The sequence below is a fragment of the Grampus griseus genome, assembly GCF_964374135.1.
Source record: "Grampus griseus genome assembly, chromosome: 5".
NCBI lineage: Eukaryota > Metazoa > Chordata > Mammalia > Artiodactyla > Delphinidae > Grampus > Grampus griseus.
The window spans coordinates 134,739,335-134,761,919 of record NC_138998.1 but is presented as its reverse complement, the minus strand read 5'-3'; the positions used below and the strand labels follow the sequence as shown (position 1 = coordinate 134,761,919).

Here is a 22,585-nt window from a genome sequence, read left to right as displayed (position 1 = left end):
AAGACCCACACCCACTCGCCCCACTTCCTGATCTGACCTCCCGCCGGCCCTCCCCCCCGTCACTCACCACTTGTAAACCAGACCCAGTTGCCTTTGTTGAGCAACTTTTCACACCTGATCAGTAAATACGGTTTGTACTTCCCAGTGTGGGGCAGAGACAAGATCAAACTCCTTTTAATCATCACAATATTCAATAGGGAAGAGTCGATTCATATCGATTAAGAGCACAGGTTATTTTAAGGCGTGGCCTGACCCTCTGCATCCCCACTTTCTTGAGCACTTCACAATTTATGGTAAACAGAGAAAAAAAATCATGGCATTAGGGAGGGAGGAAGAGTGAAGTTGGAAGCCCCACCAGTACCTTATCAGTGAATTTCCACTCTGAGTGTAGCTCAGTTTAAGATCAGAGCCGAGAGCAGCTCTGCAGTAAGAATAAAAGGCCCGGATGACTTCGAGGAACAAATTCTCAACAACTTGAGGCCCTGCAATTGAAAAGGAAATGTCCAGATAAATAAATTAATAATCAAAATGTTTTCTTAAAAATCCATTGTAAACCAGTGACAAACGTGTAAAGCGTATTGAGAGTAACTCTATCTAACACATAGATAATTTATATAGTCTTAAATGTATGGAAACTTTAGTTGCGACAATGACACCTTTAGCTGGAGGAATAACATCTGTGAAAACAGCCAACATTTTTGTAGCGCTTACTGTGTGCTGGCCACTGTTCTAAGCATTCTATAACTATTAACTTACTTAATCCTCACAATAGCCACAGAACCAGGTATGCAATCAGGTAGGCTGTCCCGATTACAAGGGGACAAGAGGACTGAGGCCCAGACCTGAATAACTTGCCCCAGGAAGATTCTCGAAGGAGGCAGGGAGTGGGCTAAATGTTTTAAGTGTGCAGAGACTGCCTGGCCAGAGACCGTCACTCCACAGAAGCACCAACAGAGTAGGGCAACTTCCTATTCTGAATTCTTTAACTGATGAGCTAGAAATAACACCAGCCCAGAATAACACCAAAAGAAATAACACCAGCCCAGAAAAGCCTCAGATGGCACAAAAGAACTGGACCCTGCCCGATAGGCAGTTGGAAGGCAGCTGGACATTTCTGCTCCACAAACATCAACCAGCAGGCCTGAAGGGAGGGCGTGACTTCCCACTCATGTATTCAGAGGAATGAACACAGGATGATTCAGAGAAAACAAAAGCTCTGTCAAACAAGGAATCAGCAAATAATCTAAACTCTTACGCTTCCAAAGACAAAAGGTCTCTTTTCCACGATAAACTCCAGGTGTATTTTATCTATAGCATAACACCGCCAAATGCTTTTTACTAGTGAAGGAAAGCTTGTGGTCAGGATTCCAGGGGAAGAAATGAGGACGTGGCTAAAGCCTGGTGGCCAAAGCACAGATAAGACTGACCTATGACCCTCCTATGCCTTCTAGTCTACGTTATCAATCCACTCCTTTGCCCTTCAAGTGTGTCTTTCCTTGGAAAACTAAATTATCAGGTAGGACGAATTTGCTGGGATGGGGCAGAAGCCTGCCATTCACCCCCCCCACCCCCCCCACCCCCACCCCCCCCTCCAGAAAATATGACCTGGAGCCCAAGCTAGCTCAGTGCTTTACTTGGCTCACGTCAAGGCCTTGACGTAAAACACCCATCTCCAAGGGTGGAGCTTGGAGGCACAAAAGCTTCTTCGTGCTTTGACTTTGGTCAAGAGCAGCCAGGGCTGCACCTGTCCTGGTACCCAAGTTCACTGGTGTTACATGAGTAGCATCTCGGGATGGGCCGTCCGAGGGCCATTAAGGAAGCACCAGAGTCCTGACAAAGAGGGCTCAGGCTCTGGAGTCAAACAGACTTCAGAGTCTGAGTCCCAGTTCCTGGGTGGCCCCTGGCAAATGACTTCGCCTTGCTCAACCTTAGTCTCTCCCTCTGTAGAATGTGTACAGTAAGAAAATCTACCCCAGGGTTGTTGGAGGTACAGAAGTATGCAAGGAGATGCGTATTAACGATGCACAAAATAACTGCTCAAAAAAAGTCACCATTATTATTAACAACAGTGAAAACACACCAGGACCTCAGTCTCCCTTCCGTCTCCCTCGACCAGAAGGCCTTGTTTCCCTTTGTACACCTAGAGCCTAGCACCTTCCCTGCTGCACAGATGCCCCACGCCCGTCTCTGAATGCATAAACAAAGGGTCCCCATCCTGAGGCCAGAGGGAGGAGGAACTGAAAGAACACCCTCAGCTCTCGTTCTCTGCAAACGGCACCCGGACAGTGGGCACGTCCTGAGCGCTCAGATGATGCCATCAGGGATGAATCCCACGGAGAAGGGGGTTTCCTTCCTTGTTACCGTGTTCAAGGGATGAGATGTTGAGATCTTAACAGTGAATGGATACTGGGGCAGTTACTTTTTTTTTTTTTTTGCGGTACACGGGCCTCTCACTGTTGTGGCCTCTCCCGTTGCAGAGCGCAGGCTCCGGACGCGCAGGCTCAGCGGCCATGGCTCACGGGCCCAGCCGCTCCGCAGCATGTGGGATCCTCCCGGACCAGGGCATGAACCCGTGTCCCCTGCATCAGCAGGCGGACTCTCAACCACTGCGCCACCAGGGAAGCCCCAGTTTCTTTTTTTTTAAAGGAAGGGAGAGAAGGTCACTTTCCTCAATGGGTGCCCAGAGGACCACGGTATATAAGGGGTGACCCTTTTGGAACTAGAGTCTAGTTCAAACCCTTTCATTTGACAGAGGGAAACAGTGAGGCCCAAACAGCAGAAGGGGCTTGCCCAGGGTCACAAGGCAAGAAGATGGAGGAACGTCCCCTATTTGCTTCAGAATACAATCAAGGCTCAGTTGAAGAAATGATTTGATTGAAGAAACGTTCTCACAAGGTCAGTACTGTATGTGCCCTACAGGCACGCGCGCAGACGAGCACAACAGCTCAAAGGTATTATAATTTCTTCACAAAAACGTTCAAGTAATTGTGCAAAACTTTTAAGTGGTGCCCAGATGATGAAAACTGAAACACACAGCATGACTAAACTACTTCAAGATTCTGAACTTCCAAAGATTAAACTGTATTCTAAATAACACGTTGATTGTATCTCACCGGCGTTTTAATGGTGTATGATGGTAAAGCTCATCTAATGTTACCTATTTCTGGCTTGTCAAGCAGACTGGTAAGGATGCGGAAAGGCTTCAGGTACATGTGGTGGCGTTCCTCTACGTCAGCATCAGGGAACTTCTGGTGCAGTATCTCAGCCAGACCCTGTTTTTTTTTTTAAAGCCACATATTAGGGTATTATATAAAGTACAGTATGACCTTATTGGTTGTTCTAGTTGTTAAATGCTCTGGGATAGAAGTAAAAGCAGTCATGCAGCACGAGGTGACTACAGTCGGCCCTCCATATCGTGGGTTCTGCAGATTGAAAATATTCGGGAAAAAAATTCCAGAAAGTTCCCAAAAGCAAAACTTGAATTTGTCGTGCACTGGCAACTACTTATATAGCATTTACACTGTATTCTACAACTATTTACAAAGCATTTATATCGTAAGTAATCTAGAGATGGTATCATAGGTAATCTAGAGACGGGTTAAGGTATGAGGATGAGTATAGGTTACATGCAAAGACCAGGCCAAGTTATAAATATAAGGGACTTGAGCATCTGTTGATTTTGGTATCCATGGGGGTGGGGTGGGGTAGGGGGCTGCTGGAATCAATCTCCTGCAGATTCCAAGGGACAACCATACACGGGACTTTCCCAACCGTGTACCAAGGAACAGCCCCCCTGTCTACTTCTGAGGTCCCACAAGGAACTCCACTGAAGAACCATGGTCAGGAATGCCCTGATTGGGATCTACTTTCCAGAAATGCTCCTTTACCTCAACTAAAAGATCCTTGGAATATTTCTCAAAAAAATACGAGGACTGGTCTTCATAAGAATTTGAGATTTCCGATTCCGGCACAATGGTATTTCCTTTAATATCTGAACCTATAAAAGAACAAGCACCATGAGCTGTAAAGAAATCTATACATTTAAAGTACATCTTATTGTGCAAAGGTCTCATGCTCTGACATTTTTGTTTGTTTGGGGTTTTTTTGTTTTTTTGTTTTTTGTTTTTTTTTTTTTGCGGTACGCTGGCCTCTCACTGTTGTGGCCTCTCCCGCTGCGGAGCACAGGCTCCGGACGCGCAGGCTCAGCGGCCATGGCTCACGGGCCCAGCCGCTCCGCGGCATGTGGGATCTTCCCAGACCGGGGCACGAACCCGTGTCCCCTGCATCGGCAAGTGGACTCCCAACCACCGCGCCACCAGGGAAGTCCCTATTGGTTTTGTGTTGTTTTGTTGGGTTTTTTTTGCTCTGACATTATTAAAAATACAATTCCTCCAACAGAAAACCAAAATCAGATCCAGCAAAACCGAGACCTATTTTCTTCTGACAGTGGTGGGCCAGGGATCAGACAGGCAGAACTCCATCTCAACGGGCATCAATTTAGTTTACCCCAAGAATTCATCCTGAGTGTCTTTGACAAGTGTGGTTACAAGGATCTAATAGAATGAGTATCATTTTTAAAAACCAGTATTTATTTGTATGGCACTACATAAAAAATCAAGGTATTCTCAACCACATGCCCTCATTTTGAGCCTTGGTTAAGTCTCTAAGGTCCTCAGGGCAAGGAACAGCATCTTTCTAAGCAGAGAGTCTGGACCCCTGGGGTCGTGGCTAAGCAAGTCGGAGCTGGTCCTGTCTACATACAGTGCGCCGAGCCCCACTGGAAGGCAGCCATGCATTTAACAAAATCATCCTTTTAACAAAAATGCTCAAAGAGCCTGTGAATATCCTTCTGGAAACCCTTCTTCTGTGCTATGACTTCTGGAAGTTTTACAACTAGGGGAAGAAAGGTTAAGAGGACTTTCTGACATTGGTATGGGAAGATCTATGAGGGTTGGAAAAAAAAAAAAAGCTGAGAAGCAGAGGATTTTTAGGGCAAAAAAATACTCTGTGTGACACTATAACGGTAGACGCATGTCATTATACCTTTGTCTAAACCCACAGAATGCACAGCACCAAGTGTGAACCCCTGTGTAAACAGCCGACTGTGGGTGACGATAAGGTATCAGTGTAGGTTCCTCGACTGTAATAAACGTGCCACTCCAGTGGGTGATGCCGGTGATAGGGTAGGCCGTGCTTGGCGGGGAGGAGGGAGGAGGTGGGAACTCTGGACCTTCCTCTTAGTTTTGCTGTGACCCTAAAACTGTACTAAAAAAATAAAGTCTTTCTAAAAAAAAAACTATGGAGATTTTTCACAATCGCTCTGTAAACCACCTTCTCTTAGGTACACAGACTTGGGAATTTTAGGCCCTGTGATTTCCTGGACTTGTCCCCCTGAAGCCTTCCATCCAACAGTCAACGGCTCTTTTCCTACAGGTCTGCAGTCTGTTCACAAGAACACATGCTCACAGAAACATGAACCAGGGTTCTCATGCTCTTCCAAAGTCATCCAAATATCTCCCGAAATGTGTCAATGCCACAAACGTTCCCATCCAGACAAAACTTTCTTTTACATATATTCCATGTTTCTGTGTTTTCTCACACACAGTCTTATCCCATGAAACTCCTCCCTGAATAAGGCTTAGCCATCATTTTGTTGTCTTTCAAGCTTCTTAAAATGGAATTCGGTTAACATTTAAAAAAATCCCATTACTTCTGTTTTTTTATGTAACAGCTGCAAAATAACCAAAGCTGCGGGGCAGGCAGCAGAACTCAGCTGACCAGTGCCAATTCAGTCACCGCGTTATCTTTCCACACTTAGTGATTCAGAAATGGATCAACAAGATTGCGACTTTATTCCAAAAATCAGCACTCAAAGGTGTCACCTTAACTCTGACTTTTCACCTCCCACGTATTACTCAGTACCTAGTAACCACGCATAAAGCCTTCTGTTCAGAGACATATCTCTTCTCAGGAGGGTCTGGGTGGCGGCCGAGAGGATGTGCACCATGTCGGATCTGAGCAGGGGGATGGCTCTCTCGTTGGAATCCTATGAGGAGGAAAGAGAAAACTATACTGCAAGGAGATGACATAGTAAATCGCCGGCTTTCCGACACGTGACCCCTCCTTACCAGTCTACAAAAGCTTTATCTTAAAGAGGCGGTTCTCAAAAGGGGTTGGTTTTTCACACGCTGCCCAGGGAAAGAGGCTATTCAATTTTCGCTATGGAAACACCACCCTCACAGAAATGACCGAGGACCCTGAATGGCTGAAAGCGAAGAGTGGTCACTGAGTGGCTGCCCTCCCCTCCAGACGAGACGGCTCGGACCTCTCCCGTCTACCCCACGGCCTCAGGAAAGACCAGCGACTCCCCTCGAAGAACACAAACGGCTTTTTACCAGACAGGTATAAAAAGGGAAGAAGAACAGGACAATCTCCAGGTTATTTCTTTGCACCAGCACGTTTGAGTCCAGCAGGGATGCACATAAGGACTTTACCTACAAAAGACAGAAAGCCACGAACATTTCATGCCCGAGACACTGGACATCGTTTGCAGGCTACTCTTTATAGTCATAAAAATGAAAAAAACTTTTCCTGGGAATCTTGAAACCACCGTGTTATATCGTGTGGAACAGAATAATAAGATCTAAATATGGGAAACTTGGTTCTAGCTCCAGACGCTAGGGGGCGATGTGTGACATCGGGAAGACCTTCAGCTGCAGCCCTCACTGTTCCATCTCAGAGACGGAGGGGTCTGGACCAGATCGTCAGATCCTAAGACCTCAAATTCTATAATCCCAGAAACAAATACATTTAGGTTCCAACAGGAACTTTCAGCTACACTAAAACTTCAAAGACAGTCAGTCAAATGGACTCCAAACCAATTAAGCAGACATTTTGGGTGTCTTTTCTGAGCATAGATAGATGTAATACAGCTGCATAACAGATAAGAGCCATAAGACAAGTGGTAACAAAAAGCTATGAGAACCGGGAAGAAGAGAGGGAGAGATCTTTCAACTGGGGAGAACAGTGAAGCTTTGGGGGTGAGCTGAGTTTTTTGTAATACAGGCAGGAGATTCGCTGAGACGGGGGAGAGGAGGGACAGGCCGTGAGCGCAGGACGAGGGGCTGGCTGGAGCAAAGACAGCATCACAGACGTGCCAGGCCAAGCAGCCAGCTCTGGGAGTGTACTGGGCCTGAAGTGGAGAGTGAAGCATCTGGTGAGCTGGGAGCGGACTGTTAGAATACTCTTGAGGATGGATTTTATCTCCAGGAAACAGGTATTTTGCAAGCACAGTACAGATCTGAGCAAAGCTATGTTTTAGCAAAGTGAATCTCTTAGCAACCAAAAAAGGACTGGACGGGGAGAAACCGGTTAGAAAATTACATGATGGTCCAGGAATGAGACCTAAGAAGCTGAGGCAGGGCAGCGAAAACGGAGAAAGAAACGAAGTGGTACTGACAGGGCAGGGAAGAAGGGAACGTGACTACTGAGGGTCTCCTCTGCCCTAAGCAGAGGTCCTTTTCATCACTCTTTTCCTCTGAGAGCCCCATGAGGAAGCTCTATTATTCCCACTTTGCAAAGAGGAACGTACTCAGAGGGGTAAGTAATCAGTGCAACTTTGTTAATGACGGATTCAGTTTCCGAACATTTTAACTTCAAAGCCTTGGGTCCACCACTAGGTGGCGACAGACTGCAGGCCATTAAACAAATGCTAAGTTTGGGAAAAAGAGAGAAAGATCTGGGAAGTTCCCATTCTTCAAGGTCATGAGAAGGCAGGTCGCTGCCTGGGAAGAGGGGCCTGGGCACGGACAACCTAGGTGTGAGCGCAGCCAGAGGAGAGGAGGGCGGCAGGGATGACGGCAGCAGCTGGAGCGAGCCTACTGTGCGGGCAGTGGGCGGTGTGACAGGGGCAGGGGAAGAAAACGAGGCTGTGGCTCAACAGCGGACCCCAGCCAGGCTCCGCGGAGCGCCGTCGACGGCCACCCGTAACGTGGAAGCTGCGGGGCCTCCCGGAGGGCCCTCCTCGCGTGAATACACAAACGTGACGCAGGTGTTAGAAGCCTACGCCGCCTTCGCGGCTTACGCAGGGATGCTGCCTCCTCGCCTGCCCAACCTCAAAGCGCCTCTGCTTCCCGCTGCCCCTCCCCTCCCCTCCCCCCTCCCCCGCCCCGTGACCCTGGTGACACCAGTGCTGGGGAGCCAGCCCACCACGCCACGCCACCGGGAGCACCCACCGTGAGCTGGTAGTCGGTCCCCAGCATGTACTTCTGCTCCGTGCCGGGCGAGCCCCGGCTGATGTGGCCCACCACAAAGAGCGAGGCGGGCAGGCGGATGGACGGGTTCGCCAGGACGCTCCCCCAGAGGGCAGCGTAGAAGACCTCCCTGCCCACCACCAGGGACAGCCTCAGGAGCAGCGCGTCTGTCCTGTGGGCGGGAGATCATAGAATTAGGGCGCATCCCGCGGGCTCTCACGGGCGCGGCGCTCTCTCCCTGGCCGGGAAGCACCATCTTCCTCCTCATTTTGAGATGCTGCCATCTCTCGCCCTTCTGTGTTTGTCCACCTGCTGGCTGTCACTGAAACTGAATTTGCTAAAACAAACATGTCACCGAGGGGTGCGGCTTCTTGGCCAGGAGGCAGCATCTGACCGGTTGTGTCACCCTGTGGCAGAGATCCGTCTCCGCCTCCGGCCTTGCTGCGGATGCCGTGGCGCTTACGTGGTGCTTACAGGTTCCACTGCCCAAAGTGGATGAGCAGATCAGCCATTCTGTATAAAAGTAGGAGGAGTCATTTAAAAAAAAACAAAGGCTGGCCTTCCCTGGTGGCGCAGTGGTTGAGAGTCCGCCTGCCGATGCAGGGGACATGGGTTCGTGCCCCGGTCCGGGAAGATCCCACATGCCGCGGAGCGGCTGGGCCCGTGAGCCATGGCCGCTGAGCTTGCGCGTCCGGAGCCTGTGCTCCGCAACGGGAGAGACCACAACAGTGAGAGGCCCGCGTACCGCAAAACAACAAACAAACAAAAAAACCCAAAGGCTAGTGTGACTGATTGAAGACCTAAGTAATGATAAAGACACCCCCGACCTAAGCACAGCCAAAAATGTGCCCAGTGACACCGGATTTTAGAAACACTGGGGACAACATTCCCCTGGGCCTCCTGCCGCACGGCACATTCCAGAAGGTCTGGAGCCGACTTCCCATCACTCTGCCCACAGCACCTCCATACACCGGCTCCCACTCCAGGAAGCCCTCCTGCGGACGACCAACATTTATTCGCCTCTTTATCTTTATCCAGGTCTCCCGTGACACGACATCAGCGATTTCACGGCCGTCCTCACAGAAGCAGCAGCATCAGTGGGTGCGGGCTTGTTTTTCCACTGACACTGACCGAGGCCTGGCCCTTCTCCGCTCGGGGTGCACCTGCAGCTGACGGGGCACCTTCCCGCCGACTGCGAACACAAAGCTTGCAGGCCGGGTGATAGCATCTATCGATACGACAGCGGAGGCAAACTCCCACAAAGGGATTTCACTTGCACAGAAGTGAAACCTCTGTGCATTTCAGCTCTCAGCTATGGCAGGGAAAAGGGATGCAAATGTTGTGAAAATACCTGAGAGTCTTTGAGCAAAAACTCAGCACAGGAGAACAGCTGATGCTGAGGCCACACAGCCACCGTCACCACTAAGTCTGCTCTGCTGGCTGACACCCCCCAATGCCCAGATGAGCGTCTGACACACACCTGAAAAAACTGTCAGATGAATGCCACTCTTTCCCTTTTACTATACACCAAACTGTTTTCAGCTTACTTTTTAATAACCACTTCCGTGTATATTAAAACATTTCATACAAAAAATGCCTACTACCTTTTGATATAAAAAATAAATTTTGTTCTCCCTAAACCTAGTCTCCTTAAGCCTTCTTTTTGACTCATAAAATATTTGTAGCAAAAGATACAGAGAAAAAAACAAAATGAAGAAGCACAAGTAACACCCAAATGTTTAGAAGAAGGACACAGAATGGTTTAGTGGCTAAAGGTACCGATGGGTCTTCTATCAAGGCTGAGCAAACAAATAGAGCTTATCGTTGCCCAGCTCTGAAAACAACCAAATAAAGGCCCTAATTTGGGGCAGAAGCGCCATTCAGCAGCTGCGGTTACAGTAAGTCGGGCAGATGGGTCACTGTGTCCTCTGGACAGACAGCATGATCCTGAGCTAGGGAGAGATTCCCACAGCAACAGAGTAATTTAGGAAGCCCCCGAGTGGCCTCTCTCCAGGATCCCAGAAGACCACCGCTTAGCTAAAACCCAACGCAAACACGACAATGCACGCACTGCTATCACATCCCCTTTGACTAGGACAGCATATCCCCAAAGTACGTTCCACGGAACACTGGCCACTTGGGCTGTTCCACAGTAGAAAGGTTCCACTGTCCAGGAGCCTGGGGAATGCCACTTATGCTATCCTTTCTTCAATAGTTACAGAACACTGGCTAGTTTTCTTTATTAAAGAAACACAGCTTTATATATAAATATAAAGATTCCCATTTTATTCTAAAAATTAATGGATATTAAAAATTGAAATGATGCTACAGGTCCGAAAATGGCAATGATGACAGGACTTTGCTATGGAGAGCAAAGTAAAGAGCAAGATAACTGGGGTTAAAAACTAAGTAACTTTCTACTAAATAAGAATTATTCATAGCACCTCAGTTGTGAAGTTCCAAAGTAAGTGTGCAGTTTAGTGTCCAGAATGGTAATCTTTTCTATTTAAAACCAACAATCAACAAAACAAAACACACACACCAACCCCCAATCCCTACTCCTCCCGTCCTTCCTCAGCCACCCTGGCTGCTGCTTTCGTGCCCCCTGCAAACACGACCCCATTCTAACGACACCGACACGCTCTCCTCTACTCAACTGATAGCAGGTGAGGGACACAGGCCGTGCGCCGTGAGCCCCAGGCGCTGCACGACTCTGGCCTTGCGGTCACTTGCCGAATGGACCCTCGTGGAAAGCTGAGCTGTCCCAAGACCGAACAGCGCGGGGTGTGACCATCTGAACAAGCAGGGCAGTGACAACAGCGCTCTGCACCACCATAGTCGGATATGTGTCAAAGAAGGGGGGGAAAGCTCTAGACCCAGCAGAGCTCATCATCATGGTGCCTGGAGTCAGCCAAAAGAAAGGTCAATAAATATTTTTCAATTACTATCTAAATTGGGCTTTCTCAACCTCTACCCTGTGGCCCCCTGGGGCTGGACGCTCCTGTGCTGTGGAGGCAATCGTGTGCACTGTGGGAAGTTCACCTGCACCCCTTGCCTCCACCCGCTAGATGCCGGTAGCACCCTCCCCGCCCCAGGTGTAACAACCAGAAGTGTCCCCAGATATTGCCAAGTGTCCCCTGGGGGACAGAAACCACCCCGGGCTGAGAGCCACTGATCTAAAGGCACATCTCTGGGGAGCCGGGTTTTGCCTGCTTTCCAACCATTGGAAACCTCCACCTCTCCTCCGTCTTCTCAGAACAAGAGTGGAGTATTCTCCCGCCCCCAATACCACTAATCCTGTTTTCTCCGTACAGCAAAACACAGCAACCTGTGTGGCTACTTCTTGGGCACTTTAAGAAAGGAATTCTGGCCAGGAGTGATCTGCAGACATCAAAGGGTTATTAGAAAGCCAGGGGGAATAACGAGTCCTAACACTGGCCAAAATTTCCATTCCCTTATGGTTCACTGACAAGAACAGATCAGGAACTGTCCCCGCCTCCACAAGACCCCTGAGTCACCCGTCCTCACCAGCCCCAAACTCACTCACTCACCCCTTAGCCTTTTCCACCACCTTGGACATCGCGAACCCCCACACCCAGACCCCCCCCCACTTCCTGTCTCTGCAGAGTATTTGCTGGGGTCGAGGGTGTCTGACTCAATTCCTATGCACGTTGGGGAAGAGTCGTTGCTGAACTCTCTCAAACTGACACGGATACGTGCGGTCACCCGACTGCCGTGCTCTGAGACCACACAACCCTAGCCCAGCCTCCACCTCGGAAGGCCAGTCACTCCTACCTCTGAGGGCTGCAGTCGCCGGGCTTGGCTTTCTGTCACACCTGCCTCTACTCAGTGGTTCACGCAGCTTCACTGAGCTCTTGGTTCAACGTCAAGAGATCACAATGTTGGGAGAAAACACCCGTGTTAAGCAACTTTAGCGACTGTTCAAATGAACATTTGTTTATCAACTAGGAGAACACATGACAATACCCCAACTACTGACATGCTCCTGGTGTGATTCACTCTTACAGATTAAAAAAACTGCAATATGCTTTGGGAGCTGATGTGTTCATCTTCAGATGATGGGAGAAAAGCATTTATATACAACATCTGTTAGGAAAACATGACTGGATCAGAACTCTAGAAAGAGCCTGAGACTAAGAGTCAAGAAACAGAGTCTGGTAAAGGTCCTCTTGTTGACCCCATATGGCCCTGACTGTTCCCTTACGCACACACCTACCCAGCCCCTCAGGGCATGGTGCGAGGTTTAAAACAGCAATGAGACAGGCCCTGCCTCCTAGGGAAGTGGATGCTAGTGACTCAGTGCACCGCCGAGGTGGATTCCCCCCTGGGAAGTGGATGGCCACCACCTGCCCTGTGTGAAAGCTCCCAACGGTCAAATGCACATCCAATCCCAGCACAGATGCTTGTGACTTTAATGCACCCTTGGTCACCAGCGACTGTCCCACAAACCATTCTGATTATTTGGATTGACTGTGAGATTCCACTCCACACCCCCTGCACCCTCCGGTCACTGCCGACACCAAATAGGCCAGGGTGGCATGGCCGGGGCCTCTGGCATGGGGAAAATTTGAGCAGTTTCTTGTGTAGTCAAATGGAAACTCTTGCAAGCACACAGGTTTCTAAACCTCCCAGTCAGGCTGTACGGGGGCTCTGAAAATGGGTCCTATGAACAGAAGTTAATCACTGCAGCAATCACTCAGAATAGTTAATACGCTGGAAGTGAGTTCTCACATCATGATTCTCCAGAAAAACAGGACACTCTGTATACTCAATCTGAATGGATACTGCCTCTCTCCTCTCTCCTGTTCCTAAGCAATGACCAAAACAAACACACACCACTGCATGAACTTTTATGCGTATGAGTTGGACAAATTTCTCCAAGGTGCTTCTGAAACTTGTCAAAAGCTATCCTGCTTAGCCTCACCCCTTTTTGAGCTTATCCATCAATGAAACGTGGCCTTGCTTTTTCACTTGGAAGCTGCCTCGTATAACAGGAGGGAGGAGGACTTCAGAATGTGACATATGGGGAGTAGAAGCCCATCTCTGCTGCCCACTGACTGCGACTCCAGGAAACTTTCTTACCTTCTGACCCTCACCTGGAAGTGAGGTAATTCCCAGGCACACACGGTATTTCGTCAGGCGGAGACCGTCACAGAAATGTAAACATCAACCCGCCCTGCTTCATGGCTCTCTGCACTTCTGTCCCCATTTCCTTTTTTTAAATTTTTTTTATTTATTTATTTTTGGCTGCGTTGGGTCTTCGTTGCTGCGTGTAGGCTTTTCTCTAGTTGCGGCGAGTGGGGGCTACTCTTCATTGTGGTGCACGGGCTTCTCATTGCGGTGGCTTCTCTTGTTGCAGAGCACGGCTCTAGGCGCGCAGGCTTCAGTAGTTGTGGCACGCGGGCTCAGTAGTTGTGGCTCGCGGGCTCTAGAGCGCAGGCTCAGTAGCTGTGGCGTGCGGGCTTAGCTGCTCCGCGGCATGTGGGATCTTCCCAGACCAGGGTTCGAACCCATGTCCCCTGCATTGGCAGGCGGATTCTTAACCACTGCACCACCAGGGAAGTCCCGCTGTCCCTGTTTCTTATACAGCAGTGAAATAAAATACAAACCGCATGGGCGGCCCACCTGGATGGGCACAGCCGTCAGCTCTGGATGAGACCCACCTGTCGTAGATCTCCGAGCCCTCTTCCAGGCCGGGCAGCAGGCCGATGATGAAGGCCTGGAGGCTTGGCAGGAGGAGCTTCTGCAGCGGGAGAAAGTACTTCTCGTACAGGCCAAGCAGCACGGGCCTCACCGACATGGCTGCATGTGCCAGAAGAGGGAACAACCCACAGCTTCAGGACAGAAAAAGGGAGGGGAGGGAAAATGAGACACGTGCTCAGAAGCTCCAAGCGACTGGCCAGCCCAAGGGGGTTTTCAAAGGCAGCCAGCCAGCCATCCACACTGGTGGTGGAGGTGCTCGCTGGTCAGGAGACGGTCACCATGAACTGCTGGCCCAGAGCAGGCAGTAGGCAGTACGCACGTTACTCTCCGACTTAGAGAAAAGTCAGGGAGGACATACTCCAGGAGGTGAGCCCTGGTGACCTCTGTGATGGCTTTGTGGTGAACTGACACACCCCTCTGTTTATCGTTTTCTCATCTTGTGAACTGAAATATGGATTACTTGGGTAATAAAAAAGTAAAACGGTGGGGATGCTATCGTACCTGTATAGGAACAAATCCTTGGCCAGCCATTTGGTCCCCACAATTTTAAAGATAATTTCATAGGTTTCTAGGGCTTTTAAGTGCACACCGCTGGGCAAAGCAGGATGCAGGCACTGAGCTAATCTCTTGCTGATGATGAGCCGTCTTGGCAGCAAGGAATACCTCAGGTTACTCTGGAGAGCCTGGAAAACAAGAGGAAAAGCACGTAAGGACGAAAGCAGTGACACTGACTGTGGAGAGGACATCTGCCGAGGCCAGGAAGACACCAGCAGGCCCCGGTGTGGCTGTAAGAGGTGGGACGTGACAGGACAGGAGGACAGAGGGACTGCGCGGGAGGGCTTGGGGAGGGGGGCCACGAGCCAGCATCAGGGACACGGGGCCGGGAAGCCCCCAGCAGTGAAGGGAAACCCTGCATCCCTTCAAAGGGACTCTGTCCCTGTCAGGCCAGTTTCTGATGGAACCGTGTGCTTCTGTCTGGGGAAGCCTCTAGTCTACACATGAGACTAAGCAGAACACAGACCTCCCGTCCCCTCTTCCGTGTGCCACGGAAGCCCTGGATTTCCCCATCATTATCCCAGCCTGGCTGCACAGCCAGGTGGCCCTGAGTGTCTGGGACACACCTATAGGCCATGACTCCTGCGTCCTCACCATTCAGTTCCCCAGGAGGGAGTCAGATCCCTGTTGGCATGGAATGACAGTCCCCCCGAGCTGGGCCTCCGCCAGCAGGACACAGGCCTGGCCTGCGCTAAAGCACCCCTGGGCATTGGCCGCATCTGAGAAACACGGTCGGCGGATTTCTTGCTAACAGGGCACCTCCCTGTCGGGAGTAGGTCAACGCCGTTCTTCACGGCATCGAGCGACCACACGCAGAGCACTGGGTGGGTCCTCACGACTCAATCTTCTATACCAAGGGTCTGTCATTGCAGTGAAACAATCCATACAAATATTTACTGAAAGCTGACAGGGTAAAGTCCACGCTTCTTAAAAAGCTGCTCAAAGGCCTCCACGGTGCGACTCCTGCCCGATTCACCGGCTCCATGTATTAATGCTTCAGCTTCAAGCTTCCTAAGAGCACAGGTCCACCTGTGGCTCCTGCCCGCCTCGTGCAGGCTCTGCCTGAACGTTTTCCTCATGGGAGACTCAGCTGTGCACCCAACTCACCGAGGCAAAATGGTCCCCAACTCTAGGCGGGGAACACGTTTATTTGTGCTCCACCCGGTTCCAAGTGCACATGTCACCGACTCGCGTGCGGTGCTAATGACCATGAGCTTCAGGGCTGAGCTCGGTGGTGAGCTACTTGGATCTGCACCCAAGATCTTCCTCCTCTGCTGTTCTCGGCCCTCTGCACCTGCCTCCTACAAGGCAGGCATCCCGCAAGACCGTCACAGGACGTGTGTCAGAACCGCTGCCCCCGGACCATGTGGTCTTAGGGCCATGACAGCTTTCTTCCTAGGAGCGAAGAAAATGATCCCCCTCTAAAACATACACTGCTCTCTGTAACTTCTCAGGGACCCAGGCTAGGAGGGGTTTCAGCTCACGGAGGGGTCTCCGTGATCTTAGAGGCCGGGAAAGAAAACCCACTGGGCTTTGAGTTGACTTCTAAAGCCTGTGCCAGAAGGGACACATTATTCCATTCATCTCCCTGGCCAGGGTAAGTCACGGTGCCACGCCTATGTTTAAAGGGGCAGAGAAATGGGATCCTGCATAATGAGGTTATGGAGGAGATAAAAGGAAAAGAAGCAAAATAATATTTTCCATCAGAAGCATGTGGTCTAATTGAACTCTCAAATTCAATAAAACTACAACTAAAAAACCAGCTATACCTAGAGGTCGTCAAGAAATACCTTATACTATTATTTGTAAGAGTCTGATAGCTTAAAACAAAGGGCAAGCCAACAAAATAATTTTTTTAATGTGCTCGTGTCAAAAAGAAAAATTGAGGAGGTAACCTGGAAACACATGCGGGTAAGAACTGAGGTGTCGAGGAAGAGAGGAAACGACTGTGGGAAATGCACAGGAAAGAGTGCGTTTTATTATGGACATTTTCAAACATACAGAAAAGCAGGTACAACAGCAAAGTACCCATCACCCAGTTTCAACAAGTATCAGCTGGCCAGTCCTGACGACACAGCTTTTAGGAAACCATGTCTGTGGCTCACTGGCTTAGCGATACTGCAGCTGTGGGCTTTCTCCATGACCTCAGAGGAGAACTAAGCTCTGTCCTCACCTGTTATGTTTGTCAGGCAGAGCTCTTGCTTTTCGGTTTTTTTTTTTGCGGTACACGGGCCTCTCACTGTTGTGGCCTCTCCCGTTGCGGAGCACAGGCTCCGGATGCGCAGGCTCAGCGGCCATGGCTCACGGGCCCAGCCGCTCCGCTGCATGTGGGATCTTCCTGCACCAGGGCATGAACCCGTGTCCCCTGCATCAGCAGGCGGACTCTCAACCACTGTGCCACCAGGGAAGCCCCGAGCTCTTGCTTTTTAAGTCACCATCTCACTTTTGCTCAGCATAGTCTAAAGACGTTTGCTAACTGAGGCGCAAAGGATGGGCTGCAGTTCCTAAGGTGGTCATGTGGGATCCAAAAGTGTTTGGCTCACTGGGGCTGTACAGCAGCAGGATCCCATTTCTCTGCCCTTTTGAATGTAGGCGTGGCACCGTGACTTACTCTGGCCAGTGAGGTGAGTGGAATGATGTGTCACTCCTGGCACAGGCTTCAGAAGCCAACTCAAAGCCCAGTGGGTTTTCTTTCCTGGCCTCTAAGATCACGGAGACACAGGTTGAACTGGAGCCCCTCCCAGCTTGGGTCTCTGAGAAATTAAGAGAGCAGAAACCACCCGCTGACCCACTGAGGCAGAACTCAACAATACTGTAAAAATCACTGAGCTTGGGGACTGTTCGTTACCATGGCATAACCTTTCCTATTCTGATGAATACATTTCTTCCCATATAAATGGAATTACAAGGAACCACAACCATTCATTACAAATGAACAAGGCGGGTTGCTATTTCTTTCTCATTTAAATGTGTTACCCCATTTAATTTAATTAGAATAAGAAACATAACCAAAATCTGAGGGCATGACCAGGACATGTGGAATGGATTGTTCATTGTATGCTGTCCATGTTAATCCAAGCAACACAGCATATCTGAGTCCGGGAGTCAGTGCCTCTTGAGGGAAAGGTACACTGAAGATGAAGGAAGCTGTCTGATTTGAAAATGCAGAGAAGAACAAAGGATATAACCAGATAATACTTAGAAAAATGAGAAGATGCTCATCCTTCCTGCTTTAAAAGATGCAAATTAAAACTACTACGAGGGACTTCCCTGGTGGCGCAGTAGTTAAGAATCCACCTGCCAATGCAGGGGACACGGGTTCGAGCCCTGGTCTAGGAAGATCCCACATGCTGCAGAGCAACTAAGCCCATGTGCCATAACTACTGAGCCCGCGTGCCCCAACTACTGAAGCCCGTGTGGCTAGAGCCCGTGCTCTGCAACAAGAGAAGCCACCGCAGTGAGAAGCCCGCGCACCGCAATGAAGAGTAGCCCCCGCTCACCACAACTAGAGAAAGCCCGCACACAGCAAGGAAGACCCGATGCAGCCAAAAATAAATAAAATTAAAATTTTAAAACAAAACAAAAAAACTACTATGAAATGCCATACTTTTCACCCATCAGATCGGTAAGTTAGATCAAAGCACACAGGTTCAGGAGTAGAGCAGAGACACCCAGAGATCATGAACTGGTTTCATCCAACCTACAGTCAGGATTTGGCCGGACAGGATTTGCAAGGCTGCTCCTTGGAGCAGCTATGACACTGATTCCCCTCTGTACCATTCTCAGCACGAATAATGGGGCTAAAATGGTGCCTCGGTCATAGTGATTTTGTTAACACACTTCCCACAGAGCCTGGCACTTAATATGTGCTTCAACACGCAGGTTAAACAAACAAACAAGACTGCGGCTATTATAATGCCTGGTTTAAGCTTGTGAGCTTGGGGGTCAGAGCCTGGAATTCCAGTTCCACCATCTGTTGGGTAAATCCCTTAACCTTTCTGGGCTCCGGTTTCACAGGGATAATGGTGCCTAACGAAGTGTCAAGCATCATGACATACCACACTTAAGGAAATTAGCTCAGGGCCTGCCACAAAGCAAGCAATCAACAAGCATCTCCTCTTATTATAATGACAAGCTGACTGTTAAGTACCAGATTTAAAGATGGAGACAAAATGCATTGCATTTTAAAAGAACTGACAGAAATCCAATCATTTACAAATAATATCCTTTATTGTCACAAAAGCGGACAAGGACACTAGTTAGATGTGTTAACAAGAAAGTTTGAGGAATACATTGTATCAGAAAAGAAAAACTCAAACTGCTGTATATTTGGAGATGAAATCAACTGCGGACCCAACAGATGATGAGAATTCCAAGAGACACTGAAGACAAGGAGAAAAATCTGCATATAATAAGAGGTGGAGTTGGAGAACCTGAAATTTCTTTTTAAGGCAACAAAGGAAAAGGTAAATAGTCATTAATATTTAAGATTAAAAAGGAAAGAAAATATTATTTTAAAAGGATATTTAATGAAAAAACTCTAAAGAAATGTTTTGCGAGTGGTAAGACCGGAGGGACTTCGCTGGGGCGGTCCACTGGTTAAAACTTCGCCTTCCAGTGCAGGGGGTGTGGGTTCCATCCCTGGTTGGGGAGCTAAGATCCCACATGCCTCGTGGCCAAAAAACCAAAAAAAAAAAAAAAAAGAACCACACCGCCAAAACACAGAACAGAAGGAATGCTGTAACAAATTCAATACTTTACAAATGGTCCACATCAAAAAAAATCTTAAAAAAAAAAAATGTGGTAAGACTGGAGATCAGAATTGCCGGGTGAAAAGGTTTTCCATGTAGTAGATTGGAAGCACTTTTGGAAACAAAGGCTTCCCCCTAGACAGGGTGCCACCTCCCCCAGTGTGACTTAATTTACACAGGAAGTGGGTGTGGGTCCCACTCAAAGACACCTTCTACCTGAGTAGTACTAAGTAGCATCTCAAATTCCACCTACGTGAGACTTTTCCTCTGTCTCACTGAGGACTAAAGCACGGCCATGGGGGAAACAGCTCCATGTTTTTAGGGCAAACTTAAAAGAGAATGAGATCGTTAGCTATAATGATTCATTCCCCATCTGGCTGCTACATAGTCAAAGCTCCGTGTGCTGGTTCAGCCCGGTGGCTTTCTTCAGGCAGACACCCTCGATTCAGAAGCTCTTCTACCTGTGGGCTGTCAACGCCAGCGCCCAAGTCATCAGGCCTGGGCACGAGTGAAGTGCCCAGCGCCGCCAGCCCACCTTAGACTCCCAAAGACACTCCTCAATAGGAACCTGGAGGGGTTCTGCTGCATCCTCCCTGGGAGGTGGGATCAAGCCTGATGCCCTCAGCTGCCACTGCTTTTGAAAAAGAAGACATTCTACTCAGAGCAGCCCTGTCCTAGGACGTTTCAAAACTGAGTGCCGTGCACTGCTGGTGGGAATGTCAAATGGCGCGACCGCAGTGCTCCTCAAAATGTTAAACATTTGCTTTGTTTACCAAATTACCGTTTGATCCAGCAATCCCACTTCTGGGCACACACCCAAAAGAACTGAAAGCAGGGGCTCAAACAGATATTTGCACACCCATGTTCACTGCAGCATTATTCACAATAGGCAAATAGTGGAAACCATCCAAGTGCCCATCATGGATGAATGGATAAACAAAATGTGGTCTATATGCACAAAGGAATATTACTCAGCCTTAAAAAGGAAGGAAATTCTGACACGTGCTACAACCTGGATGAACCTTTAAAGCACTGTGCTAAGCGAAATAAGCCAGACACAAAAAGACAGATACTGTATGATTCCACTTACACGAGGTCCCTAGAGTAGTCAATCCATAGAGACGGAAAGCAGTGTGACCAGGGGCTGGGGGAGGAGGAAATGGGGAGTGAGTTTCCAGCTCGGGAAGATGCAAAAGTTCTGGAGATGAATGGTGGTGATGGCTGCACAACAATGAAACACGCTGCATGCCACTGAACCGTACACTCAAAAATAGTTAAAACAGTTGAACATATGTTGCATATATTTTACCACCAAAAAAGAATAAAAAAATGAACGCTGTGTTCCCCCAACTGCTCTTGCCACACTGGCTTTGAGCTGCAAGGAACATGAATTCCCGAGTGACGTCCACACCTTGGACTAAACTGAAAACTGTTTCCCGACCAGAGAACAAAGGGCCTCCTTTTAACAATCCTGAAGGGACACAGGGACTGGGTCCAGCCTGTCCTGAGTGAGAGTTTTTAACCCTGAATTGGCAAAATAGCCCCCTTGAACTGAGTCGCACCCTTTAGGGGTTGAAAATGCCTGATTCCCTCCTCATGCCCCTCTCCCAGCTGTTCAAGAGCTGCCATGACTGGACCCGGTTCAGGTCAGGGAAGGCCACCCTGACTCTGCCTTCCTGTCTCCAGCCTCCATCTGGGCATTTCGCTTTGGCAAGAGCCTTCTCCAGCGAGAAAAGCTCAGGGAATATTTCCAGGTTGTGTTTTTCAGGAAAACAGAAACCCAAAGTGACTGGCCAGTAAGCTTAATATTATGTATATATACACATATATATACATATATATACCTATATATATATTTTGTTTGTTTGTTTGAACTCTGAATGAAAAGGATGTATACTTAAAAAAAAGAGAGAGAGAAAAAGGTTCTACAACTGTAGAATAGATATCTCAGGGAAACAGATGAATTGGCAAGGAAGCCATGCTTTCAAAATTACTTTTTTATGTGCTAACCAGAAAGGAAAAATATGATTAGACAGGAAATTAAACTTCCTTATTTATTTCACCCAGGCACTATACTATTTTAAAAGTATTCCTTAAGATATAATTACAATATTTTTAACCTCATTGTGTTCATAGGCTTAGCAGACTGACCTTAGGACAAAGTAATAAAATACAAAATGTAAGCTTAAAAAAAAAGAGTTTGAACCACATCTGAGCTCTGCGAATAGAGACCAGGAAGTGTCTCACTTCACTCCACCCAAGGCAATGTCTACGTTTCACTTTGTTTTACTCTGACATTATACAGTCTGACAGTCTGATATTCTCCAGGACTCGGCATGATTTAGAACGGTTCTATGTAAAAACCATGATTAAAAATTCCAAAAGGGTAGCCCGAGGACTCAAAAAGTAACTTAATATACTTAAAAATGGTTAAGATGATAAATTTTATGTTATATGTATTTTATCACAATTTTAAAAACTTTAGGGTAATTTAACAATATGGGTGAGGGGAGTTAAATTATATTTTAAAATGCTCTAGCCTTTAAAATGAATTTTTAAATGTTTCCTTTAAAAGTGCCCAGAAGAGAACACATACATACTACTATATATAAAACAGATAACTAATAAAGACCTACTTATAGCACAGGGAACTCTACTCAGTACTCTGTAATGACCTATATGGGAATAGAATATAAAAAAGAGTGGATATATGTATAACTGATTCACTTTGCTATACAGCAGAAACGAACACAACATTGTAAATCAACTATAATCCAATAAAAATTAAATAAATAGATAGATAGATAGATAAAAGTTCCCAGAAGAGACAGCCCAGACCTGCTCTCCCAGTGATAGCACTGACCTCAGAATGCCTCATGCTTGTCTATAGAGGATGTAAGGAAGCCAATTTAAAAGCATGGCTCTCATCAAGCAAATGGTAAAGTACTGGCATGTCTTCCTTCTGGAAGTCAGTCATCTTTATAAGGATGTTCATTTCATGCCACAAAAAGGAAGCTGAACAGTGAATAGGACTGGCCAGTTGGCACAAGCTTGAACACTCATTTAATACTTGCCAGAGGACCGCAACAGCAATTCTGCTCTTCCGACAGAATAAAAACAGAACAGACACTGAGCAATAACGAACTGGCCAGGACTTCCCATATTAAAGTAGGCCACACCAGGGAACATCGGGCCTTCCCGGAAATGGCAGTGACCGAGCCACCGCAGCAGCTTGGTGGGGGCGAGGGAGGGAAGGAGACAGGTGGGGAGACTGGCACCTCGTCAAGGCCCCTGTGAGCCAAT

The 22,585-nt window shown here is 48.2% G+C and overlaps 1 protein-coding gene across 1 annotated transcript in view; it reads right to left on the bottom strand.

The window, feature by feature from the left end:
- Positions 1-22,585, bottom strand: part of DOP1B (DOP1 leucine zipper like protein B) — a 108,080-nt gene that overhangs the window by 60,673 nt on the left and 24,822 nt on the right. The window contains exons 3-10 of the mRNA XM_082655204.1: positions 14,478-14,659; positions 13,937-14,107; positions 8,235-8,424; positions 6,396-6,494; positions 5,923-6,046; positions 3,888-3,997; positions 3,158-3,272; positions 362-482 (exon numbers count right to left, since the gene is read on the bottom strand). Coding sequence (XP_082511330.1) covers positions 362-482; positions 3,158-3,272; positions 3,888-3,997; positions 5,923-6,046; positions 6,396-6,494; positions 8,235-8,424; positions 13,937-14,107; positions 14,478-14,659 — 1,112 coding nt within the window. The remainder of the gene's footprint in view (positions 1-361; positions 483-3,157; positions 3,273-3,887; positions 3,998-5,922; positions 6,047-6,395; positions 6,495-8,234; positions 8,425-13,936; positions 14,108-14,477; positions 14,660-22,585) is intronic.